Source organism: Sebastes umbrosus, chromosome 16 (assembly GCF_015220745.1).
Source record: "Sebastes umbrosus isolate fSebUmb1 chromosome 16, fSebUmb1.pri, whole genome shotgun sequence".
In the NCBI taxonomy this organism is placed as follows: Eukaryota; Metazoa; Chordata; class Actinopteri; order Perciformes; family Sebastidae; genus Sebastes; species Sebastes umbrosus.
In genome coordinates this window covers 7766130-7789477 of record NC_051284.1, presented here as the reverse complement: position 1 = coordinate 7789477, position 23348 = coordinate 7766130, and the positions used below count along the sequence as shown (strand labels likewise).

At 41.1% G+C, this 23348-nt stretch overlaps 2 protein-coding genes across 7 annotated transcripts in view; one reads left to right on the top strand and one right to left on the bottom strand.

Moving 5' to 3' along the window:
* ralgapa1 (Ral GTPase activating protein catalytic subunit alpha 1) overlaps positions 1-17497 on the top strand; it is an 83283-nt gene extending 65786 nt beyond the window's left edge. For all 6 annotated transcript variants that reach the window (XM_037747297.1, XM_037747299.1, XM_037747300.1 and 3 more), the window contains 2 exons: positions 8628-8752; positions 14398-17497. In XM_037747297.1, coding sequence (XP_037603225.1) covers positions 8628-8752; positions 14398-14543 — 271 coding nt within the window. In that variant the 3' untranslated portion in view covers positions 14544-17497. The remainder of the gene's footprint in view (positions 1-8627; positions 8753-14397) is intronic.
* Positions 17498-18988: 1491 nt separating this feature from the next.
* On the bottom strand, positions 18989-22958 carry LOC119504277 (insulinoma-associated protein 2). The gene has a single exon (XM_037796328.1). It carries the CDS (start codon positions 22197-22199, stop codon positions 20271-20273), a length of 1929 nt encoding a protein of 642 aa, XP_037652256.1. The 5' UTR covers positions 22200-22958; the 3' UTR covers positions 18989-20270.
* Between the last annotated feature and the right edge of the window lie 390 nt (positions 22959-23348).

Genomic DNA, 23348 nt, shown 5'->3' with positions numbered 1-23348 from the left:
TGCGCTGGCAGCTTTAGGGCTCCCCAGTGGTGACAAGGAGGAGGGTGAGGATTCTGTGTGTGTGTGTGTGTGTCTTTATTTCACCCTGTGCGCACACACTCACATGTCAAAGGGTGAAATAGTAAGGTTACAAGGGGCCAATTAATGTATCACGTCTGTTTTTCTCCTCAGCCTCTGTTTCTGCATTGGGTTAAAGAGCAGATGAATAGGGGCTAAATCCGATTGCGTGTGTGTGCGTGGTTTTCATGCACATCGGCCGCTAACAATAAGTAGTGCATTAGACCAACCTATCTCTGTCCTCATCTTCGGCGTACGTGGACACACACACACTCTTAATGAAATCACAAAGCCTCCATATCATTGCTATCGCAGAAAGATATAAACCCATTAGCTTTTTCCTTTGGGCATGGACACACACACACACACACACACACACACACACACACACACACAGACAGACACGAACACACACAGGTTTATCATTACACGCTGTAAAGCTTTTCCAATTGTATTATCCCTCTGATGTCCTTCTCTCTGTTGTCTGTTCCAATGCCTGGGGTGGAGGGGACAGATAGGGTGTGTATGTGTTTGTGTGTGTGTGTGAGATGCAGAGTGAGATACTGTGTGTGTGTGTGTGTTTCTGAAGAGAGGTGTCTTGTAGACAAGCTTTAGGGAATGGACAGAAGTGGTGTTGTTGCTTTTAATATATATTGTTTTACCTTTTGGAAATCACAGTTGTTGCTACAACAGGATAGATTGTCTTATTTCACCACAATTGGTGTTTCACCCAGTTGAACTGTGGTGGGATTCGTTCACATGTCTGACCTAAGGAAATGATTCATAAAAACGTCACAGGGAGATCTAAATAGCAGTGAGTGAACATTGTTCAGAGAAAGCTGGACCCGTCAGTGTTGACTCCTCTAAACTCTTTATCGCTTTGGTATTTCTCAATATAAAGCAGACCAGCTGGGCTTGGGAGCATGAGAGGACTGTCTACATTCAACTGACGGGATAACATTCGGAGCCACATGCAGAGTTGCCTTGTGTGGCTTTAAATGTGTCATTGTCGGGTTCCTTTCCCTGTTTTGTTACTGCAACAACAATGGGTAAAGAATAAGGCAATACTCTTAATTGACTTCATCATACTAGCAAGCACTACCTGGGTATTTCAAAGTTGATTCATCTGTGCCATAGAGTTCCATCACCAGTGAAAAACCAGCGGTGAGCCACATCGTTGCACTGGGTGACTTGTTCCTTTTCCCTCCTTTATTACGATGAACACGGGAGCTGTAGTTTGTTTTGAGTCAATCTAATGTATACACCATTCTGCTGTCAAAAATATACTTTTCAATCACCAATTGTGTATTAGTTTGCACCTGAAAGTAGTCCTCAGCAAATGCAGTATTTATTCCTTTTTGAGTAACATGTGTTACTTACTTGTTGGTTTTGTGTGGGATAGTAAACAATTTGAAAGTAAGAAAAGTATACATCCGTCAAATATTGCCGCTTTGTATTTGACAGAGCTAAAGGGAGACTTGTGCCTCAGTATCAGAAGTCGAGGGTCGTGACAAAGCGGCGGTATTTGACGACCTGAACGGGCTGCACACCCTGCGCGCTCAGTCTATACATTGTTTTTTAGGAAACTCTTACATATTATGCCTCTGAGTTAAGTCTTTTTAGTCAGTTAGCTCTATTTCTCACCGAAAGGTTTAAACCATCTGTTATATTCATCAGCAGTACATTTAGTGAATAATAACCACGACTGGTGCTATTGAAAGTAATGTTAGACATTATCTGCTTCGCCTTTCACCAAGCAGCTCCACTTGAACAGTAAGAGAGGACTCTCACTCAAAGGCTATCGATCTGCTCTCACCAGCATTGCAGCTTCTGTCAATGATGTACAAAGTCCATACATGTCAGTGACCATAACTTGCATACGTGGCCGAATATTCTCCTCTGGGATTCCACTGCTCCATATTTACATCCAGAGAAACCTGCTGTATGGACGTTTTGAGACGTGTGTGTTTCAGACAGGGAGAGCCAGGATATTGAATTAATTTATTGAATTATTTTTCTGTTTTCTTCTCTGAAGTCCTGCCCTTAGTGAAAGCAAAACACTTGATAATAAAAGAATAAAGTAATGTTTGTATGGCAGCCTGTGCAACTAGGAGAGGTTCTGTCTCTTATACCCAATTCAGACCGACATAGCTTTAACCCTCATTAGTAGTCAACCTAGATGGGTGAACGTCATCCAGCCTTGTGAACAGGGAAGAATCCACACATATTTGAAATTACATTTAAAATATCTGATTTGAATACATGACATGCCCGAAGTACTTTTAGCATAGTTTAACAAGATGACCATCTCTAAAGAGTGCCTTGACATTTACATTTTTCCTTTTATTAAAATGTCCTTTCCTCCCAGATGATTCAGTCACTTTTGTGTTCTGGACTATTTATTGAAATGTTTTTTTTTCAAATCATAATCCAGTCGGCTGATACAGATCTGTATAAAGACTCCAGCTGAGCTTATGACGCATGTCATGGCAGTCCAAAGAAAGTTGGATGTTCCTTTACGCAAAACTGACACAGGAAAAGGCTTGAATCCTGACCACGTTTTAACATTTTTATTTTAATTTTAAAAATGCTTTGTTAGGGATGCCCCCGGTAGCCCATTGCTGTATGTCATCCCCTCTCTCTCTCTCCCCCTTTCAAATCTATCTCTCTGTCACTGTCAGTATAGGCAAAAAAAGCCCAAAAATAATCTTAAAAAAAATATACTTTGTATATAATATAAATATTATTATGTATATTATATAATATAAAATATAAACTAACCCATTTTGTTCATAAAAATCAGTGTGGTTGACATTTGTTTATATAAATGGACGACGCGTCTCCACTTCCTCCCATTGTACAAAAGTGAAGCCAAAATATCCCAGATACGGGAGCTGCCATATTGAGATTTTGACGTCATTTGGAGCCAGAGTCTGCGCAGTAGTAGTGTTCGGGGGGGTGGAGCTACTGTATCGAGGTCCCGCCCACGCACCCATCCGAGCCAATCACAAGCCGAGCACAGCCGCAGGTGTTTCGCACGTAGCTGCTACGTTAGCACCACAGTAGCTGTTTGGCTAGAAAGACACAACAACTAACGATAATATCTCTGTATCTACACTTCTGATCAAACTGACACATGTTCTATTACACAGACTCGTGATATGTGTTTCAGAAATGTCAGTCAGTGACTGTATGTACCATAGACTGTTAATAAAAATCTTTATTTACAATTACTCTGTATATAAAGATCTTCAAAATTAGTCTGTACATTGATCTTTTTGTTTGAAACAGACAATCACGGTTATGGAAAGTTAAAGTTACATCTCCTCAGGACGTTCCTACTCTACTGTATGTACATTCCCAAGCCTCCGGCTCTGCGTCGACTACTTCGCTCAGAGCAGCTGTCAATCATGACGTCTTACCCCCTTTTTATAGCAACAAATAACTAATTAAAACCAAAACTTATCAGAAAAATGAACACTTGAACATACATCAGCATGACAAGAACTGCCTAAAATGACAGAAATCATCTTTGGGAAAAATGTATTCGACATGTTCTTTGACTTTTTAGTTTGGCCCATGTCCCATTAGCTAACGTGGAGGGGGCGGGACTTATGACCTATACTGCAGCCAGCCACCAGGGGGGGGGGATCAAGATGCTTTGGCTTCACTTTTGGGGAGCTGTCACGTCGTCCATCTTTATATAGTCTTTGTATTGAACGCTCTCCGTAGGCCCTGTACATTCACAAGGAAATATACAACATATTCACACTATATTCTACGTACAGACACAATCCACCATACAGACACTGACACACACATACACACACACATACACACACATCCCAGCGGTAGGCCCAGCTCCTAATGGGCTAACAAGCTCCCTTTCTCCTCCCCTCTCCTCCTCCAGTCTCCCTCAGTCTCAAGTGATCGCAGGAGTCGAACAGCGTCACAATGAACTGCGCTGCGGGAGAGAGAGGGAGAGAAAAGGGCTGAAATAGAGAGAGAGAGAGAGCCGGAGAAGGCACGAACACTTCACTCTCTCCTCTCTTTTCAGCCATGCACAAGAAAATGAGTTTCTGACTCGATACAAAAGAGGCTTTTTGTCCGCCCCCTCTCTCCTCTATCTTTCTCCTGTCTGCCTTTCTCTGCTTTGCTTTCTCCCTTTTCTCCCTCACCAGCCCTTTTTCCCCTCTTCCTCCCCTTATAATTTTCCCTCTTTCTTTCCTTTTCTCTCTCTCCGAAAGACAGATATTTTTCTGCTAATGACTTAATAAGAGGAGCCATCTGAAATTCAATTACAGTAGATTTCATAGCGACGACTGCCATTTGGATGGAGGGATGGATGGATGGATGAAGGCAGAGATGTTTTAACGCGATGCAAGTCTATTTTCTTTGACCTCTCATTGGTTTTGGATAGTGATAATACATTTATGCAGAGATGCACCTCAAAAATGCTTCACAAATAGGATTAAAACTGGGAAACAAAGTTAAGCAAACTACAGGAACTCAGTTGAATGATAACAATAAAGAAAACGCGGCACGATCGAAAGCTCCAGACCTGCTGCTAAACGTGTTTCCAACGTCAACAATGAACTTTCAGTCTCAAATAGATCAAATATTTAGTAGCCATAAAACAGTAAAGACAAACAACACATCATTAAAAAGAAAGCTCTTTCATTTCTTTTGAAAACTAGCCAGTGTTGGGCTGTAACATTCCCCTCGCGTAAAAAAAGTGATGCAGTTTGTGTTTGTGCCAGCAGCCACAGCAGTTTGCTTTGAATGAATAGAAGAAGAAAGAAGTAAGGAGATCTCGAGTTACCACGATCGAAGACAAAAGTCAATATGATAGGATGTAAAACTAGGCTTTTCCTGACTATTTAAACAAGTAACCATGTTGACATGAATCATATACTCTGAGGAATGTAAAATATCCCAGGGTATTATGAGCTGGATATATACATTCTTATCATAAACTTATTAAGGCCTCTTCCAAGGTTATAATAGTTTTGAATTTTCAATTAGTTTAGTTTCCAGTTAGCCTACATTATTGTTTGTAATTCCTTTCATTTAATAAACAGGAAAACGCATCTGGACTTTTTGACTTTTTGGAACGAGTCAGACAGACAAGAGCCTACTTAAGCATCTTAGCCGCTTTTTAATTGATAGTAATCGCTACAAAAATGTTAAAATCTCTTAAGCTTGAGTTCACCACAGACCTTATTTCAGGCATCTATCTAAAATTCCTGCAGCACTCTATTAACCAGAGTAATTGAAAACACCCGTGTGGTTGCGCAGGGCCTTTTAATTATCCCAAATATGAATTTTTACTGCTCATGTCAAGGTTTTGCATCAAGAGAGCATCCATCTCTCTCTTGACGTTGCCCCCTTCCCGGTGGGGAGCCGGTGTTTGTGATACGGTGACGTAGGCAGAGTCCCACGCCGAGAGGAAGAAAGAGGGAGAGAGAGACATAACGGATGCAGACGGAGAAAGAGATAGAAAAGTAAAGTGATGTTTCTGTCATTTATCTCAGCAGTGGTACCATGCATCTGTCTTCTCCTTGTTCTGTCTTTCAGTTTCCACCTGCCACTGTAGACTTCCTTCTTTCCAGCAGGTGTCCTTTAAACCTTTTCACCGTCTTCTCAGAAATGACGAAACAGTGGCCTTTTTATCAGACAGTGCATTTCTAAGAAACCCGCAGGATACTGTTAACAGATTTTGTATTTCCTTCCTGAACGGCTTCCTTCATACAACCACACACTATTTCAACACGATGTAAAGATAATTATGTGTTGTTTGCAGCAATATTTAATAGCACTTGGTCTTAATTACATTACATCCACACATCTCTCACACACACACACACACACACACACATTCATTCACCTAAGGGGGGGAAGTGTGATGCAGGGGAGGCGGGAGGCAGGAAAAGGCAAACGGCGAGATCACATAGAGACTCGGCGTGAGAGACACTGGCTTGACGCTCTGTGTGTGACGGCTGCTCTTCTCTCAGCTCGATCCGGGAGACACACACACACACTCACGCACACACACACACACACACACACACACACATGATGTTGTTACTTAAATATCCTCTCTGCCCCGTCTCACCCGCCGTCCTCCCCTTTCACCTCCACTGTGACTTGCTGCGGGATTCTCACCCTCCTTCCTCTTCACCCTCGCTACTTCCTCCCCGTCTTTTTTACAAGTTCTCTTCCTCCCTCAGCATCTCGCTTTCTTTGCACCTCCAGCCTCCATCCCCTCCCGCCTTTGTTCCCTCTCTCCAACTTCATTTCTTTGCCTTTCTCAGTATAATTTAAGCGAGCATTTGTAAAGTATTTTTGAAAACAAGTACTGCTATTTTTAAATCTTAAAGTCCTCGAAGTTCCTATGAAATCAAGTATGGCGTCATCTGTCCAAAGTTTATTTAAGTTTCTTCCTCTCTGCTTTGCCAGCTTTTTTTTATTTTCCACTCATTCCCCTCCCCATCTCTACCCTCCTTCCTTTCTCTTTAATTCTGCCAGCGCAGTCTGTCCCTCCACTTTAAAGGAGCCATATTGTTGTTATTATCATTGTCTCTAACTGGATCAGTTACCATTAGACCTGAATCTTTCTCCTTCTGAGGCCCATAGACCAGCGCTCTAACCCAATAGAAAACCCATGGGAGCTATTACAGATGGCCGACCCATTCACAACGCACCCGCACACACACACACACACACACACACACCCACACACTGAGGTACAAACACACAGATTTCATTCTGAAGATTCATTGGCCTAATCCCATCACACACTCAAACAGGGACGCATGCACTTACATACACACATCGTGCCTGTTCACAACCACTCTCATCACACACACACACACACACTGCTCTCATTGAAAACCCGCGGTTGTTGGAGCTCACTGAGCAAATGGTAATACTATTTGGAGATGATGCGACCGAGTTGTGCCTGTGCGTGCGTGTGTGTCCAGGAGACTATAACGGCTGCATATGGCTGTCATTATGGCTGGATGTATGAGTAGCGTAAATGTCATTCTATCAATGAGGTTATCTCTAATAGATGGACAGTTGAAGTCCTGGTTTCCATTTACTCCGCTCTCTGCTGAAGCCCTGCGCCTCTCTCTTTGAATTCAATGCTGAAGGCTGTAATAGTAGGTGATAAAAGGGCTATGGTTTCCTTTTTTTTTTTTTTTTTACCGCACCATTCTCAATAGATTCACCTGGAAATCTACTGTAGGTATACTGTGTGTAGTTAACTGGCATGTGTTGTAAACAGTGTTTTTTATCAGAATAATGCTGCTTACTCATTTTATATCAGTATGTTTTATTTTATTCTTGTTTTTTTTTGTCTTTTCTTTTTACTTTTTATTAGGGATGCACCGATCCGACTTTCTCAGTCCTGATACTTATAGCGATACATGGGCTTAAGTTACTGGCCAATACCAAGTACAGATCCGATACCATACTTTAATTAATAAGCTGTATGCCTCACCGTGTGGAGGTCACTGGGATCATTCTTTAATGTGTAAGGCAACATCAGGCCTGACTTAAACATCGCTTTTCCTAACTTTGTAAAACTAAATGTGACCGATAAATCCATAGATATAAATTTATTTAATTGTTCTTTATTATTAAAATAATAAATCGTACACCAACAACTTGGTATAAATCTTCAAAATAAACAGGAATTTAAAATTGAAGTGTGCACCTTTTTAATGGAGTAACAAATTGGTCAAAATTTAAACAGGAATTAGAATTTCAGTATGTAATGTATATGGTGTCCAATTCAGTTTTGACACGGTATTTTATTTTATTTTCTATTCTTTTTCTGTTGTTTTGTTTTCTGCTCTATTCTTGTGAATATTTCTATTTATTTTCAGATATTTTTTTAATTTAGAGACCAACTAACCCTGCAACACGTACGAGGGGTACTCCAGCAATGTCAAATGAACAAGAGACAGAAGAAGCAGCTTTAAGTGATTAGTGTGAATATAATCCATGTTTTGTTTTCCTAAACTATTGGGTTAAAGAATTTTTAATTAATTTTCAAATGTGCAGATTAATGAAAGATACATTAAACTAGTGAATCTTCATTAAAACCTTACAGAATGCGTAAGATATTAAAGGGGCACTTCAGTGACTTAGTCTCCATAAAGTTTGGGGACTTTGAGATACAGATTTAAAAAAACATTATATGCAGCAGTGGCTGAGATATCCTGACTTTTAGACATTTAGTATGATTCACACTCCTAAAACACTAGGTCCTACATTTCCTATAATGCAACAGGATTGTCTTTCACTAAACCCTCCCTGTCTGGTAAACACCCACATCTTTTAAACTCCTCCAGTTTGTACGCAGACTAAACTGACATAACTCCGAGGACATCACTATGACATCATCAGGGTTATTTTGTCAGACTTGACAGAGCTCCTCCAGAGCCACAGAAGATTTAATCACCGTCCTCTTCCAGATTTCATATTGTTGCTCCTTTCGTGTTCTGTTCGTATCTGTTTCTTTTTTGTTATTGTTGTTGTTTGACCTTGACCTTTGACCTCAGCTATGAGGAGCGAGCCCGATACCTAGAAACCATCGTGCAGCACCACCAGGAACCGACTACATTTGAGGATTACGCTGCTCGAGTCTACAGTCCTGCTCCCTGCACACACCTGCCCTCTGACGCAGGTAAGACACAAACGTTTAGCTCTGTGAAACATTCAGTAACCAGAGAAATATTACTACTTACTGCTATTACTTTGACTTGGTAACCAGTCAAATATTATACCATAACATCAATTACACCTGTCAGTCAAAACCTTGGTGTCATGTCGTACATTTTGAATAGGTAAAAATGTGTGATTAATTTGCACTTAATCACAATTAACTCTGGACAACCATGCGAGTAATCGCGATTAAATATTTTAATCGATTGACAGCCCTAAAACATATATAATAAACTAACTAGATATAAAAATTTAGACTGAATACTTGATGTGTTATTGTGTGCCCTGACTATCCAAGGTTCTAATAATAATGAGATACTGATGAGAAAACCAAAACATACTTACATATTGTATCCCTTTGTTTTGGGATATTCCAATGATTTATTCTAAATAAATGTAGGGATTTAATCCTAAGAACAAAGTTAAGTAAAGTAAACTATAGAGTTTTTAAGTACTAATGCTGGATTGTAAACTACCAACCCTCCAGCATTTCTTTCTCTCTCTGTTTTTTTAACGACAGAGCTGCCACACACATACACACACACACACACACACACACACACACACACACACACACACACACACACACACACACACTGGCAGCTCACAGTCTCGTATCTGATGAGTTCTGTTTTCTGTCCAAAGCTGCGCTCAGCCTTCTTCTTTCTCCAGAGCATCTCTGAGGAATTAGCTGACATCTGATCAGCCGTAGAGATGCCAGGCATGCACATGGGAGTTATATTCTACTGTACGACTCTCATATGTATCCTGTTAAAGTTTATTAGACGGATACTGATAATTTTTTGTCTGTAATGTGTCCGGTTAAGTGTCATTTAAAACAGCGTACTGTCCTTTGACTCGCACACATAATCAAATTATAACGTGGCGGGTTATTCACAATAATTTAATTCTGCTACTAAGCTACACATATTCTTTATAAAGAGGTATACGAAGCATAGGGGAATACAACTGTGTGACTGTGTGTATTAATGTAACAGTTTGTAGAGATACAGTAACATGATGTTTGACTTTGTTTCTTACTGGTCAAGCGGATGTGTGACTGTGAGTGTTTGTCCAAATATGTGTATAATTGATCAATGTTGGGTTTTTTTGTCCAACTGCTCTTCTTCTCACCAGCTATTGTGTCAAAATATTAATAATTGTACAATAATAATCAACCTGCTTTGAGGCTGAACAACATTAAACACAACCTGGGGCGCTGTTATTTTCCCCAAATGTGAATCTAGAATATTGTATGATACTGAAAGTAGTATGTTTGTGTCTCTTTATTGGGTTGTCAGCGTGTTGTTCAGCCCCAAATGACATTTCAGAACACAGGATCAAAACGTTAGTCAGATAATAGGATATTAGGGCTTCTCGTAGCCACTCATTTCTTGTACGTCTCAATTTGCCTGATTCCTAATAATGTGCGTATCGTGTCCAAAGTTCAGAATTCAGCTCGTGTTTTTGCCAAAAACTGGACAGCATAATAATCCTGTGCTCTGAAATAAACCTTTACGAATTACTACACCCCCTTTTCCAATATCTCTCTATCTCCAATTCCCTATATTAACTTACAGGTTCCCCTCCCTTAACATCACAATGATCAAACATTCTTCTCTCTTTCTGTTTTTTTTTTTTTTTTTCACCTATTTTGTTCATTTATTTGATTTTTTTTTTCTGTTCTATTTCGTTTAATTTCCTTTTCCTTTTTTATTTGTTATTTTTTTCTATTTTTTTCCTTTTCTTTTTGTTCCCCCCCTCCTTTAGATCGTATTGTCTCACTTGCCTATAGCTAAAAAGGTAAGCCTGGTCACATGATTGACTCGCCCCGTTCTGATTGGCTCTTCGTACTGACGTTTTCAGCCTAACCTGTGCTCTCCTCCGATTCCTCCACCATATTGTGTTATCTCAATCTGTTTCTCTCCTCTGTGTTTTCCACAGTTTAAGCAGGTCTGCATGTGTTTTTACAGTTGTATACTATATAAAAGGACGTGTCATTTTCAGCTCATCTGTGAGTGTAGTTTGTGAGCAACATGAGCATTCATTTGGTGTTGTGTTTGTGTCCGCCTGAGGTCACAATATTCACTCTGTTTTTAGCTCCGTTTTGGTCTCCACCAACTCCTGAGGGTCTCTTTAGTCACTAACTTTGTCTGCCAGCTGTTTGCTGCTGGGCAGGTAGTGTAGAGTGAGGCATCTGGAAACAGCGCTGATGACATTCAGCTGGATTGCCTTACTGAAATATCTACAGTTTATTTAACACCGTGTGTGACTTTTATTCCTTAAAGGGACAGTTCACCCCAAAATCAAAAACTACATATTTTCCTCTTAACTGTAGTGCTATTTATCAATCTAGATTGTTTTGATGTGAGTTGCAGAGTGTTGGAGATATCGGAAATTTAGTTTTTCTAGTCACACTATATGTACTATTTGGGCACATGGGACTACTCTTTTTGCAATATTATATTTTAGGAAAAAAACAGTAGTCCCATGTGCCCAAATTCTAGATAAAGTATGATAAGAAAATGGTTGTATCTCATAAATTACAAGGAGCACAATCAAGTATTTGGTATCTATGAACTCATAACAAGTTGAATATCAAAGATATGCACACACATGCAATGTAAAAAATATTTAATATGGAAAACATTTAATAAACACAATGTTAGCGTTTTTCCTCATTTATCAAAAATCCTGAATTTGACTATTAAAGAAAGTGTTTTACTGCTAGATACTTAACCATACCCAAAGTATGTCCATGCCAAATTTCAAGACTTCAGAACAAATGTTGTGGCATTTTTCTTTACCGTACCAAATATAGTCTTTGGGCACAAATGAGTGGATGCACACTTCCTTCTGCGCGGTGATACGGTTGGCGGGTGTAGTTCGTTAGAAAGAAAATAGTTCCTACATGAAACTGCTCAGAACAAGGTCTGAGGATTATCCAAGTAACCGGGTCATGATTTCTGGAAAGAGACATCGCTGTTGAGTTTTTCAAATGAAGTTGTTTGGCGCTTTGAGGACCACAAGCCGAGTGCCATCTAGCTCCATTAAATTGGAGAGAAGGCAGACATCTCTAACTCACACCAAAACAATCTAGATTTATGAATAGCACTACAGGTAAGAGAACAAATACATAGTTTTGATTTTGGGGGTGAACTGTCCCGTTAAGCTCTAGATGTGCTTCATACCAAACTACACAGATGAAAGTGAGACATCCTTTTTATAACAATGTGAGATTTCTGCTCTGTTGTCTGCTCACTCACTCATTAATGTTCCTGTTTGTTCTGTTAACCTGCGACGTCACACTGACCTGGTGCAACTTTACCTCTAACCTTCTGTATGCTCCTCTCTTCCTGGTTTTGATATGATGTAGCACTGCACATTGAATGTGTAACTTTAAACTAACTTTAAAGTTGTGTTTCTTCTTCAGTAGACTTGTTTGTATTGTTACATTTGAAATAAGTTACTTAGTGGTGGGGATTAAGCAAAATGAGTCATACAGATAATATATTTAAAATGTTTTCTGTATCATCATAAATGTCTGTGTACATGTTGTCAGTCTGTTTGTCTTTATGTCTTATGTCTATGTCCATTCTGTCTGTTGAATGTATCGGGTTGTTTTTCTCTTTACGTGTGTGGCAACTTCTTATTCTTTGTTTTTATTCATTTTTTCTATTTTCTTTCTTTTCTCTGACCATCCCTCCTTTACTCTCCTAACTGCTCCTTCGTCCTCTCCTCTTTTTATGCCTTCTCTCTTCTCCCTTTTCCTCTCTCTCTCCTGTCTATTTCATTGTATTCCCTTTCCCTATATTTCATCTTTGTTTCACTCTTTTCTGTATCCTCATCGTTGCCTCTTTTTCTTACTTGTCCTCTTCTCCTTTCCTCTCCTCCTTTCCTCTCCTCTCCTTTCCTTTCTTTTGTTTCCTTTCCCCTCCACTCCTTTCCTTTTTTTCATCTTGTTTCTTTTCCTCTTCTCCTTTCCTTTTGTTTCCTTTCCTCTCCTTTCCTTTCCTCAACTTTTTTCCTCTCCTACCTCCTCCTCTCCCTTTCCTTCCTTTGTTTCCTTTCCTTTCCTCTCATTTCCTTTTTCATCTTGTTTGTTTTTCTGTCTTCTCCTTTCCTTTTGTTTCCTTTCCTCTCCTTTCCTTTCCTTTCCTCAACTTTCTTTCCTCTCCTGTCCTATCTTCACCTTCCTCCTCCTCCTCTTCCTCCTCCTCCTTTAGAGGAGCATAGTGTAATGTATATGATGGTCCCTAAACCAGTAGACAGCTTTAACCTGCTCAGGGTGAAGGGGAAGGGTCTGAAGCAGAAGGTTCTTCATGCTAGCTGTGAATGGTATGCTCTAGAGATAGAAAATCACTTACAGTCTTTTACCTCATGGACTTTAGACCCAATGTTCACATGTTTTTTTCTTTTTCTAGTCTAGTTTTCTGGTCTAGTTTCACAACAGCTCATGTGGAAATTAATCCAAATTTTCCAATTTAAAAAAAAGAAAAGAAAGTTTGATAAAAAAATAAATGAATTTGAACACCAATAATAGCCAACGAGAACTGAGCTCCAGAGACAAATCAGCTGATATTGGAAGTGTAGATAGGAAAGCATCAGCGCTTTGCCTAAACTAAATCCAAACAGCATATGTTGCCTCTACAGCTGATATATTTAGCAAAAGGCAGGTGTTAAACATTTGTTGTCAAGACAAGTTTATTTATGTATGATGTGTTTAATTACACATACGGTCTCAGAGGTCTCACAGGGAAGAAACATCTTAGAACAGAAAATCTGTTTTCCTAGGACGCCAGTAAGGTCTTTAGGGATTTGAGATGAACCCAGTATAGCAGGCCTATTGAATTGGCGTCCCGTGGGCCGAATTCGGCCCTTTAACAACCTCAGTCCAACCCTTTGATCATTTATATATATATGAAAAAAAGTATTTAACCCTCCAAGACCCTAAACTAAATTTTGGCAAGGGAAAACTGGCATGGCCATTTTCAAAGGGGTCCCTTGACCTCTGACCTCAAGATATGTGAATGAAAATGGGTTCTATGGGTACCCACGAGTCTCCCCTTTACAAACATAAAAAAGGCTGTTTAAGCAGAGGGAATTTAGGAGAGTCAAGCTGAATTTAGAAATGCAGCGTTGTTTATTAAAACAGCAACCAACTGAGGTTAAAAGGTTCATTGTTTTAAAATTTTTAATTCTTTGAAGATCAGACAGAAATGTAAATGGCACTTCACCTTTTGGCCCTTCTAAAAGAGTATTTGAATAGGTCTGCAGTACAAATAGAGCTTGTAAATTGACTGTTTTTCTAGTCTTGTCTGTCTGTTGTCCTGTCTGTTGTCCTGTCTGTTGTCCTGTCTGTGTCCGTCATGCTGTCTGTCCCGCCTGTGTGACTGTAGGAGTTTGTGCAGTCTGGCTCACTAGAACATCATGGGGCGTGATGACATTTTCTTATTGTCCCTTCTTCCCTTTTTCATTCTCTTATTTGCCTCCTTTATCCCTCCCTCCCCCATCAATCCATCCTCCTCACTTGCCCCCCCCCCTCGCCCCACACCACCACCACCACCTCCTCCTCCTCCTCCTCCTCCTCCTCCTCCTCCTCCTCAGGCTCCTGCCTAGAGATTCTTCGGGGAGAAAGTCCGGCTCTTGGGGAGGCCGGGAGCGACTCGGCGTCCCCCATGTCTCCTCGGACTAGCAAGAGCCGCATGTCCATGAAGCTGCGACGCTCCTCCGGATCGGCCAATAAGACTTAAGCTCTCTAGATCACACGGCCCAGTCGGAACTGATCAAGCAAGCAGACACTTAGTCCAAGAAAGATGTTACTTTAGGGGAAATTTGGTCCACAATTGTGCTTAAATGTGCAAGAAATGAAACAAAATGAACTGTTGAGACATAGATATTGATGGGTGGCGTTACCGGGAATGAGCGTTACCATCGGAGGTATCTGTAGAATTTTGACTTAATCTCAAAAACACATGTAATTAGCATTCTGTGGACTATATCACACTGTAACTTTATTTTGAAATTGCTCACAGCTGCTAAATATAACCTCGGCTTTGCTCTTTAAAAAAAACAACTCAGATACCAGTTGAACCAGTGCTGCAGCATGCTGGACTTTGCCACAGTAAAATCAGTATCAGCAGTGCAGTATTAGTTCATCATAATTATGTGCCACGTTATAAATTGCACAAACTCCAGTGTAACCGGGGGCTGCAAGAAGCTTAAGCGTGCCACATCATGCACTGTTCAATGAGATGAAAACCGCAGAACAAGGAGAGGTCGCTATGGGGGAATCTGTATATTTGTACTATAGTCAGTCCGTGTGTGTACAGACAGAAACACGAGTTTTGATATAAAAAAGAATGAATTCAGAATGATTGCACGTATAGCGTTGCATGGAGAAAGCAAGATAAAGGTATATTTTTGTTCTCAGTACATTAGGCCTATAAGAATAGAAGGTCAGAGGTCAGTTTCTATCAAGTCCTCATAAAATGTAAATAGAAACTCATTCATTTGTTAGCGATAAAACAAGAACATTGGTCGCGGATGTGGCAACGTCTCTCAGGCCAAAAAATGTGTTTGAATCCAGAAGAAAATCCCCTCTTAGAACTTCCAGTATGTGAGAATCAGTGTTAAAGTTAATGATGGAGGAATTGTTTGTTATTCATAAATGAGGAAAAAAAGGTGCTTTCTAGAAAATTAATGATCAAACAGGAAGCACTTGATACATAAGGTTTAGTTCTGACCTTTTTTCTGCTCATGCTGTAAAATGTGGACAAGCACTGATTGCATTTATTTTGTTTTTTATTTACTGTAAAATGTATTTTGACCCGAACAAGAATGTTGCTGTATTTTTAAGTTCAGTGTCACTCTGTCATCTGATACAATGGAACCACAGCTTTCCTTTCTTTGTTCCTTTATAACTATATATATATATTCTTTATATCTATATATGTATGAGTATAAATATATATATATATATGGTAGATATATGAATATCTATAAGGATGTGTACAGTGTGAGGAGGCTTGTTGTGTATATACTGTTATGTGAGAATAGCTGCCAAAGCCAAACTGGTTTAAACTCAGACCATATTATCTGCTTAAAGTGGGTTGAACACTACAAGATGTTACGCTTCAACGGTTGTTCCTTTTCATAACCAGTTTGTACTTCATTCTCAAGGAATTTAAAGGTGATATCATTTTAGCTCGTCTTTACTGTTGATATGCCAGTTTTTAGGCCATCATTTTCCTTGTTTTTCATTGTTGTCTTTTTATTTAGACTCATCCCCAGTTCCAGTTCTGGATGGAGGGGATCTGCATGTAATCACAATCCAGAAGATTTAACACTACAGTTCATGTATTTAACTTCCTCGTTTCAGCACTCCAGCCGAACTCGAATAAAAACTGACACGGTTTCAAATTACATAATTTATGTACTTCAGGTTTCTCTTTATAAATCAGCTGTGGTTCTTCGTTCTGCCATTTATTTTTACATGGTGGCTTGTTTGCCGCGTGTCTCCATTCATTTCCTTTTCCATGTCCTGATCCCTGATAGAGGAAACACACGTGGAAGATCCTTATTTGAAAATATAGATCGGAGTTAAAGGTTTTGCATCACTGCTTAACAGTATTCACAACTGTATTTTCTGTTACTGTTTTATTTTATTATTTCAGCCATAGATTCTCTGTAGAGAGGAAAGGGATTGTTCATTTTTTTTTTTTTTTTTTTTACCCCTCCGTGGGGTTGAAATTTGTAAAATGAGGTCAAATTCATGTTGTGTTACTTTGTGTGTGAATATTTGAAGTTCACTTCAGATTTGAGTTGTCCCTTTAAATTATTGCTGTTACAATTATTATTATTATTGCTGAGGTTGAAGAAGCACCATCGATTGGTTGCAACACGTGGTGCCCCACTGCACTCTGGGTCTGATCTGTACATGCTGTATGCAGCTCACCTGCGACTCACCGACTGCTTTGGTTACATCCTGTAAACACTTGGACAACCTGAACCTGTTCAGGCTACATCCCAGTACCTTTAACTCTTTAGATTAAAACACAATGTGATTACTGGAATCATAATGCTGCTTTTATAATCCCCTGGAAAAAATTGGAAATGAGTGTTTGACTTTAGTTTAAAACCCCTCGTTAGCAGCAACCAAAATGTATGGAAAACCTAGGTTACCCAAAGCCTTTCAGGATTTATCAATAATTCATATCAAACTCCCTGAGGATTGTCTGTCTGGAAGATTGTTCAGGTGGAAGTATTTTTCAGCCTTTTTCACCCACATCTTACATCTTGTTAGTTTAAATAGGAAGGTAAAAAAAGTCAGAGCCCTTTTTTTCTGCAGCCATATCAACCGCAGAAATTTCCCCTCATTTATAAAATTTGGAACTTCTTTTTGGCCGTGTCGATGGATGCTCTGAACACGAGGAGGGCTGTGATGGATTTGGGTTCATCAGTTTGGAGACAAAGCTGATGTATGTAACTACTGACTGTACATACTGCATGACGCCAGTTCAGTACTAACTGCATGTAACAGCTGTATCACAACACACACACACACACACGTGCACGCTCGCACTCCTCAAACTATGTTGCTGTCAGACCTGTAGTGTGTTAAACGTGTAATGTCTCTTTTGGACACAGAGAGAGCGTGCGGACGTGCGATGATGGAATTTGACAATAAATGATTCGTACCACTTGACTGCCGGACCCATTCATGTATTGGATGTGTGTGTGTATGTGTGTGTTTTGAAACCACATAAATAAGCTGACAGGGCAGGACTCCTCATTGATAACATTTATTGACAATAATTTAGATTAAATTTCACATTCAACTTCAGACATATCAAAATAGTACTGTATAGGCTTCATAGAACCACAATTACATGTTTAGCATCATGAAGGTATTTAGCAAATATTCCAACAGTGATATATAATCAATAAAGACGAAAAACTTCTTTTTTTTCTAGCAGTGCTAACATTAAATGTTCCATTTCTGTATGAAAATATTTTCTAGCTGAGAAGCTTACTGGCACATTTACTATAAAAGGCATATTATGGTCTATTTTCTCTTTTTATTTTATTGTTTTTTTTTATTGTTCACTGTACATAAAATAGGACATTGATTCTGTCTCCAGTTTGTGGGGGTAAGGAAGGTCACTTTCTAAATGTAATTACAGGTCACTACATATTATACCGGTAAGTAATGTAACACACTGGACTCCTCCAGAATAATCTGGTTACTTTGCCACAGAAATATGTTGAGCGTAAATGTAGAGAGGCCTGTGTCAATCATTGCTTCAGAAGATTCTGTGTTAAATGACCCCCTCTTGCACTTATTGGTCATAATCAAAATGTCAAACTGCAGTCTGTCCCGTTCTCTCAAGTGTTCACTAACTAGAACAGTTGAGTTAAATGTCAAATCATTTACAGAGTGCTGGGCATTATATGAGAAGAGATGGCTTCCTCTGTGCCAATACAGATAAGGAAAGATATAGAAACAATGATTATAATACTGGCTGTACAAATTAAATATTGAGACTAGGGTTGTCAAGGCTAACGCGATAATAATATAATTTGTTTTAACGCCAATTATTACTTAATTAACACAACTTGCAATTTTTAGGTTGTAGTGGACTCAGTGTAAAGCTAGAGTGGAGATACTGGCATCATATGAAACTAGAAAACAGAAGGAATCCATTACCAACCATGTCATACTAGCTTGTCAAGAAAGAGGTTAAATAACACTCCAAACTTATGCTAGATTTTTGCGAGGAAAAACTGATATTTTAAAGGGGTCCCTTGACTTCTGACCTCAAGATATGTGAATGTAAATGGGTTCTCTGGGTACCCACGAGTCTCCCCTTTACAGACATGCCCACTTTATGATAATCACATGCAGTTTGGGGGCAAGTAATAGTCAAGTCAGCACACTGACACACTGACAGCTGTTGTTGTCTGTTGGGCTGCAGTTTGCCATGTTATGATTTGAGCATATTTTTTATGCTAAATGCAGTACCTGTGAGGGTTTCTGGACAATATGTATCATTGTTTTGTGTTGGTAATTGATTTCCAGTAATAAATATATACATACATTTGCATAAAGCAAGCATATTTGTCCACTCCTATGGTGATAAGAGTATTAAATACTTGACACATCTCCCTTTAAGGTACATTTTGAACAGATAAAAAATGTGCGATTAATCACAATTAATCATGGACAATCATGCGATTAATCGCGATTAAATATCTTAATCGATTGACAGCCCTAGTTTTCACTCATCAGAATTTTTATTTTAGTCCTTTTTTTCTGGCAGAAACTGGCTTCCGTGTAATAAAATGTGGGGTGAAATGATTGAAATTAAACTGACTGAGGCTAACTTTAAGGTACATTTTTAACAGAAAAAAAAATGTGCGATTAATCACGATTAACTATGGACAATCATGCAATTAATTGCAATTCAATATTTGAATCAATTGACAGCCCTAATTGAGACATAATGTGTTTTGCTCTAAGGATTTCCACAGAAGAAATAGCCCCTTTGAATAAGGGTCACTTTAATTTGCCTCCGGTTTATTCTATCATAATATTCCTGTTGTAAGTTTATTAAATCATCTTAGATCTGTCACCTGCCCAATAAATGAAAATGTCCCTTTTTTTTCTTCAAAAAGCAAGATAGTTTCCCACTCATTATAATATTACACTCCTGCTTGTTGTAAAGACTGAACAACCTTTGGGAGATTACAGAAGTGTGTGTGCACACATGCTGTCAGCACCCTGGACAGGATGCAACATAAAGCAGGTTAAGTTTGATCTATCTGTCAATAATTTGGATTTACATGGATAATTACATAAGACGTTGTGGCACATGAGTTGTTTCTGAATGTTAGTTGTACATGTTTTATAATGTGTTTTATGTTTATTACCTTAATTTCCTTAATTTATGTACAATATAATTGTTGTTATGAGTTGTAAGAGATCTGTCTCCCTCATGTCTCATACAAAGTGCCTTAAGAAATCTGTATTTGCTGGTTTTATTTGTATCCTACAAGTTGGTGGTTTATTTAGTTTCAGCACCATGGACAGCTCCAGCTCCACTGACAGTGCTATATTGTCTAGTTTCAGTGACACAGCAAAGTGTTGTTAACATTTTGCTTTTGATTCATCTGATATGTCTGTGTCAGTGTATCGTATGTGGACATTTATGAAACAATTTAGAAGTCAAGATGCTTACTGACCTTTAAACAAAACAGTGATCCAGATCCTGTAACACACAGTGAGAAACGTTTTGCTTTTTGACAACAACTGAAGAACAAACAGGCCTCAGTCCCAGTCTACAGCAGAACCATGGCCTTACTTTATATATAAATATCTACTTCAATGTGAATGAAAACAACTAACAGTCACAGTTTTAATAAGTTCCCGTTCTGACAATCATTCTCCAGATAATCTGTTTGTTTGAGTCTGAGTCTCTTCACGGCCGCACGGTCATCTGCAGCAGCATCACCTGCCGGGTCTCTCCGGGATGAGTCTTGTTGATGTGTCTCGCGAGCCCCGGAGAGCTGAAGAAAGTGGACGGGCAGTGCTTGCACGTGAAGATCTGCTGCTGCTGCTGCTGCTGCTGCTGCTCGAGCTCCCCCACGCCGCTCTCCTCTCCATGCGCGTGGAACACGTCCGGTCTCAGTCCCGTTCCCGCCAGCAGCTCGTCCCGCATCGCGTGCCACAGACGGTGCTTGTCCCGGATTTCAACCGACGGGAAGCGCGCGCCGCACAGGTGACACAGGAACACCTGGCTCTGGGTCTCGCGCGCCGTATGGCCGTACGGGTTCGGAGACATCTCGTGCGCGGCCAGGTGTTTCTTCAGGTAAGCTTGTCGGCGGAACTTCTTCCCGCAGTACCGGCAATCGTACACCTCCTCCTCCTCCTCCTCCTCCGGTAAGGACTGCACGAACGGTAACGGAGGGAGCGACGGCGGCAGGTCCGCGCGCTGCTCCTCCGGGTTGAGCAGAAGGAGGCTCGAGGGCGGGCTGTTCCCGGTACCGGTCTGCAGGTCAAGACAGCTTTCTACCGGGTTCCGGTAATGGAGCGAGGAGTCATAGTGAGGAGGAGGAGGCGCGAGGATGCTGTCGGTGCTGTCCCGGGACCGAGCGTGCAGCAGCAGCAGCGAGGAGGGCTCGCGCCTCATCATGCGGGAGCTGTCCAGCGCGTGGTGCTGATTGGTGTTCACGCGCAGCAGCTCGTTCTCCTTCTCCTCCATCTCTACCGGCTGCACGAGCCCGCCTCGCGCCTCTTTTACCGGCTGGCTCTTGTTTGTCGGAGTCTCTCCCGCTTGTTGGTTGTTGTTCACCGGACGCGGTTTGTGCCACCGGCGGTGCGACGCCAGGTTGGCGGGACAGCTGAAGACCTTGTCGCACTCGGGACACCGGTACTCCACGCGCACTATGCGGGAGCACTTGTGCTGCGCGAGGGAGAACGGGTCCAGGTACTCCTCTTTGCACAGCTGGCAGATGAACTCACCGAGCGGCTGGTTCCCGTTGGAGGAGGCGCCGGACGACGAGGACTTCTCCCGCTGCAGCCTCCGCATCTCCGGACTCTCCTTCTTGATGCGCAGACCCAGAACCGGAGAAGTCGTGACCTCGTCCTCGAAGTTCAGCTTCCGGTGCACTTTGGGTTTCTTTACCGGAGACTGTTTGATGTGTCTGTGTTGATGAGTCGGTTCAAGGAACGAGCGCTTCAGCGTCGGCGGCGGGAACAGGTGCGCGTGACCCATGTCGGTGTGACCGTAGGACGGCGCGTGGCGGCTGAGGAGCCTCTCGATAGAAGCGGACACGGAGGTCTGCGTGGAGCTCACCAGGAACGGCAGCTCCGGTAACTCCGGTAACTTACCGGTGAACAGCTGCTGCTTCTCTCTGTCACCGGGGTGCTCCGGTAGTCTCGTGCCGACCGGTTTAACGGGGCTGCTTGTTAAAGTCAGGTCGCGTGGAGGTAGAGGAGGAGGAGGAGGTGTGAAGAAGCAGGAGAAGTCACTCTCCGGGGTCAGGACGTCCACCTCGCTCACCTGCTCCTCGGTCTCTGGTAATTGCGCGCGCCGGTCAGCCTCCGCCTCCAGCGCGGACTCCACGTGCTGGAGGCTCCACGCTTCTCTGCCTCTGACATTGGCGGAGTCCTCGCGGGACACCGGGAGCAGTCCGTCTGGGAACGGGAACACATTCAACACCACCGGCGCGTCGGTGGTCTCCTTTACCGGCTCCGGTGGAGTCTCCGGTGTGGTCACTCCTCCAGAGTTCTGCTCCCCGGTGCTCCGGTCACCGTAGTATGGTTCAGGTTTAGCGTTGGTGTTATTTCGTGCCCGGTATGACGCCGAACACCGCCGGTTCCTCTTCACCAGGAATCCTCGAGGCATGATGGTGATGACGAGGAGGCTCGGCGCGTGGAGCCACCAGGCGGAAAGAACAACAACTCTTGTCTCGAGCGCACTTTAGAGTCGAGCTTTGAAGAGAGAGAGAGAGAGAGAGAGACTAGAGAGAGAGAGAGGGAGAGAGAGAGAGAAAAGGGAGCGGAAGGGACCTCCTACAGCTCTGTCGAAGCCTCAGTCTGTACTTTGTCAACCGTAGGGTAAGGGGGGACAGCCTGGGTAGATTCACCTGTTGCTCACCTCTTGGCCACAGTACCATAGATTATATGATGACAGACATCGACCATTTCTCTCTCAGCTCATTCACAGTCAAACCACTAACCCCTCTGTCTGATCACAGTCAAATAACCCTGTTTATCAGAAGATCAGACATACAGATCATTCACACGCAACCCAGTAAGCTGTACAACATTAGAACCAAAAGGGACCAAAACAGTGCAGAACAATACCAGAAAGCAATCAATAACTCCAAAATCCAAACACTTTTAGATAACTTTCTGAACTCCACATACTCTTACAATAAAGAAGGCCTTAATCTAGCAGTGAAAAATATTAACAATATAATCAGGCAAACTGCAAAAACAGCTCAACTGAAGGTAACCATGAATAAACCAAAAACAAGAGTGAAAACAACTGGTTTGATACAGACTGTAGAACTATTAGGAAAAAGCTTCGGATGTTATCAAACCAAAAACACCCCAATAATACAATAATACTGATCTACGCCTTCATTATTGTGAGACCCTAAAACTCTACAAACGTACACTCAGACTCAAAAAAGAGCAATTCAACAAACAGCAACTGAAAATAATTGAGGAGGTCATCAACACAAATAACTTCTGGCAAAATTGGAAAAAATTGAATAAATCACAACATGAGGAATTGGCTATACAAAACAGTGACATATGGACAACTCATTTTAAAGCACTATACCATACCGTTCAAATTAATGCAAACACAGAACAATCACAAATTCATGAGAAGTTGACTAAATTGGAACTAGCTATAAAGGACAACCAAAATCCATTAGACTCCCCAATTACTGAGCAAGAGCTCCTTGAGAAACTACAGGCCCTCAAACCTAAAAAAGCGTGTATCAAGTGTGCCTGATGGCATCTTGAACGAAATGCTCAAACC

What these genes read in the sequence shown, in the direction of transcription:
- LOC119504277 (XM_037796328.1), bottom strand. Translation starts at nt 22,199, where the DNA reads ATGCCTCGAGGATTCCTGGTGAAGAGGAACCGGCGGTGTTCGGCGTCA.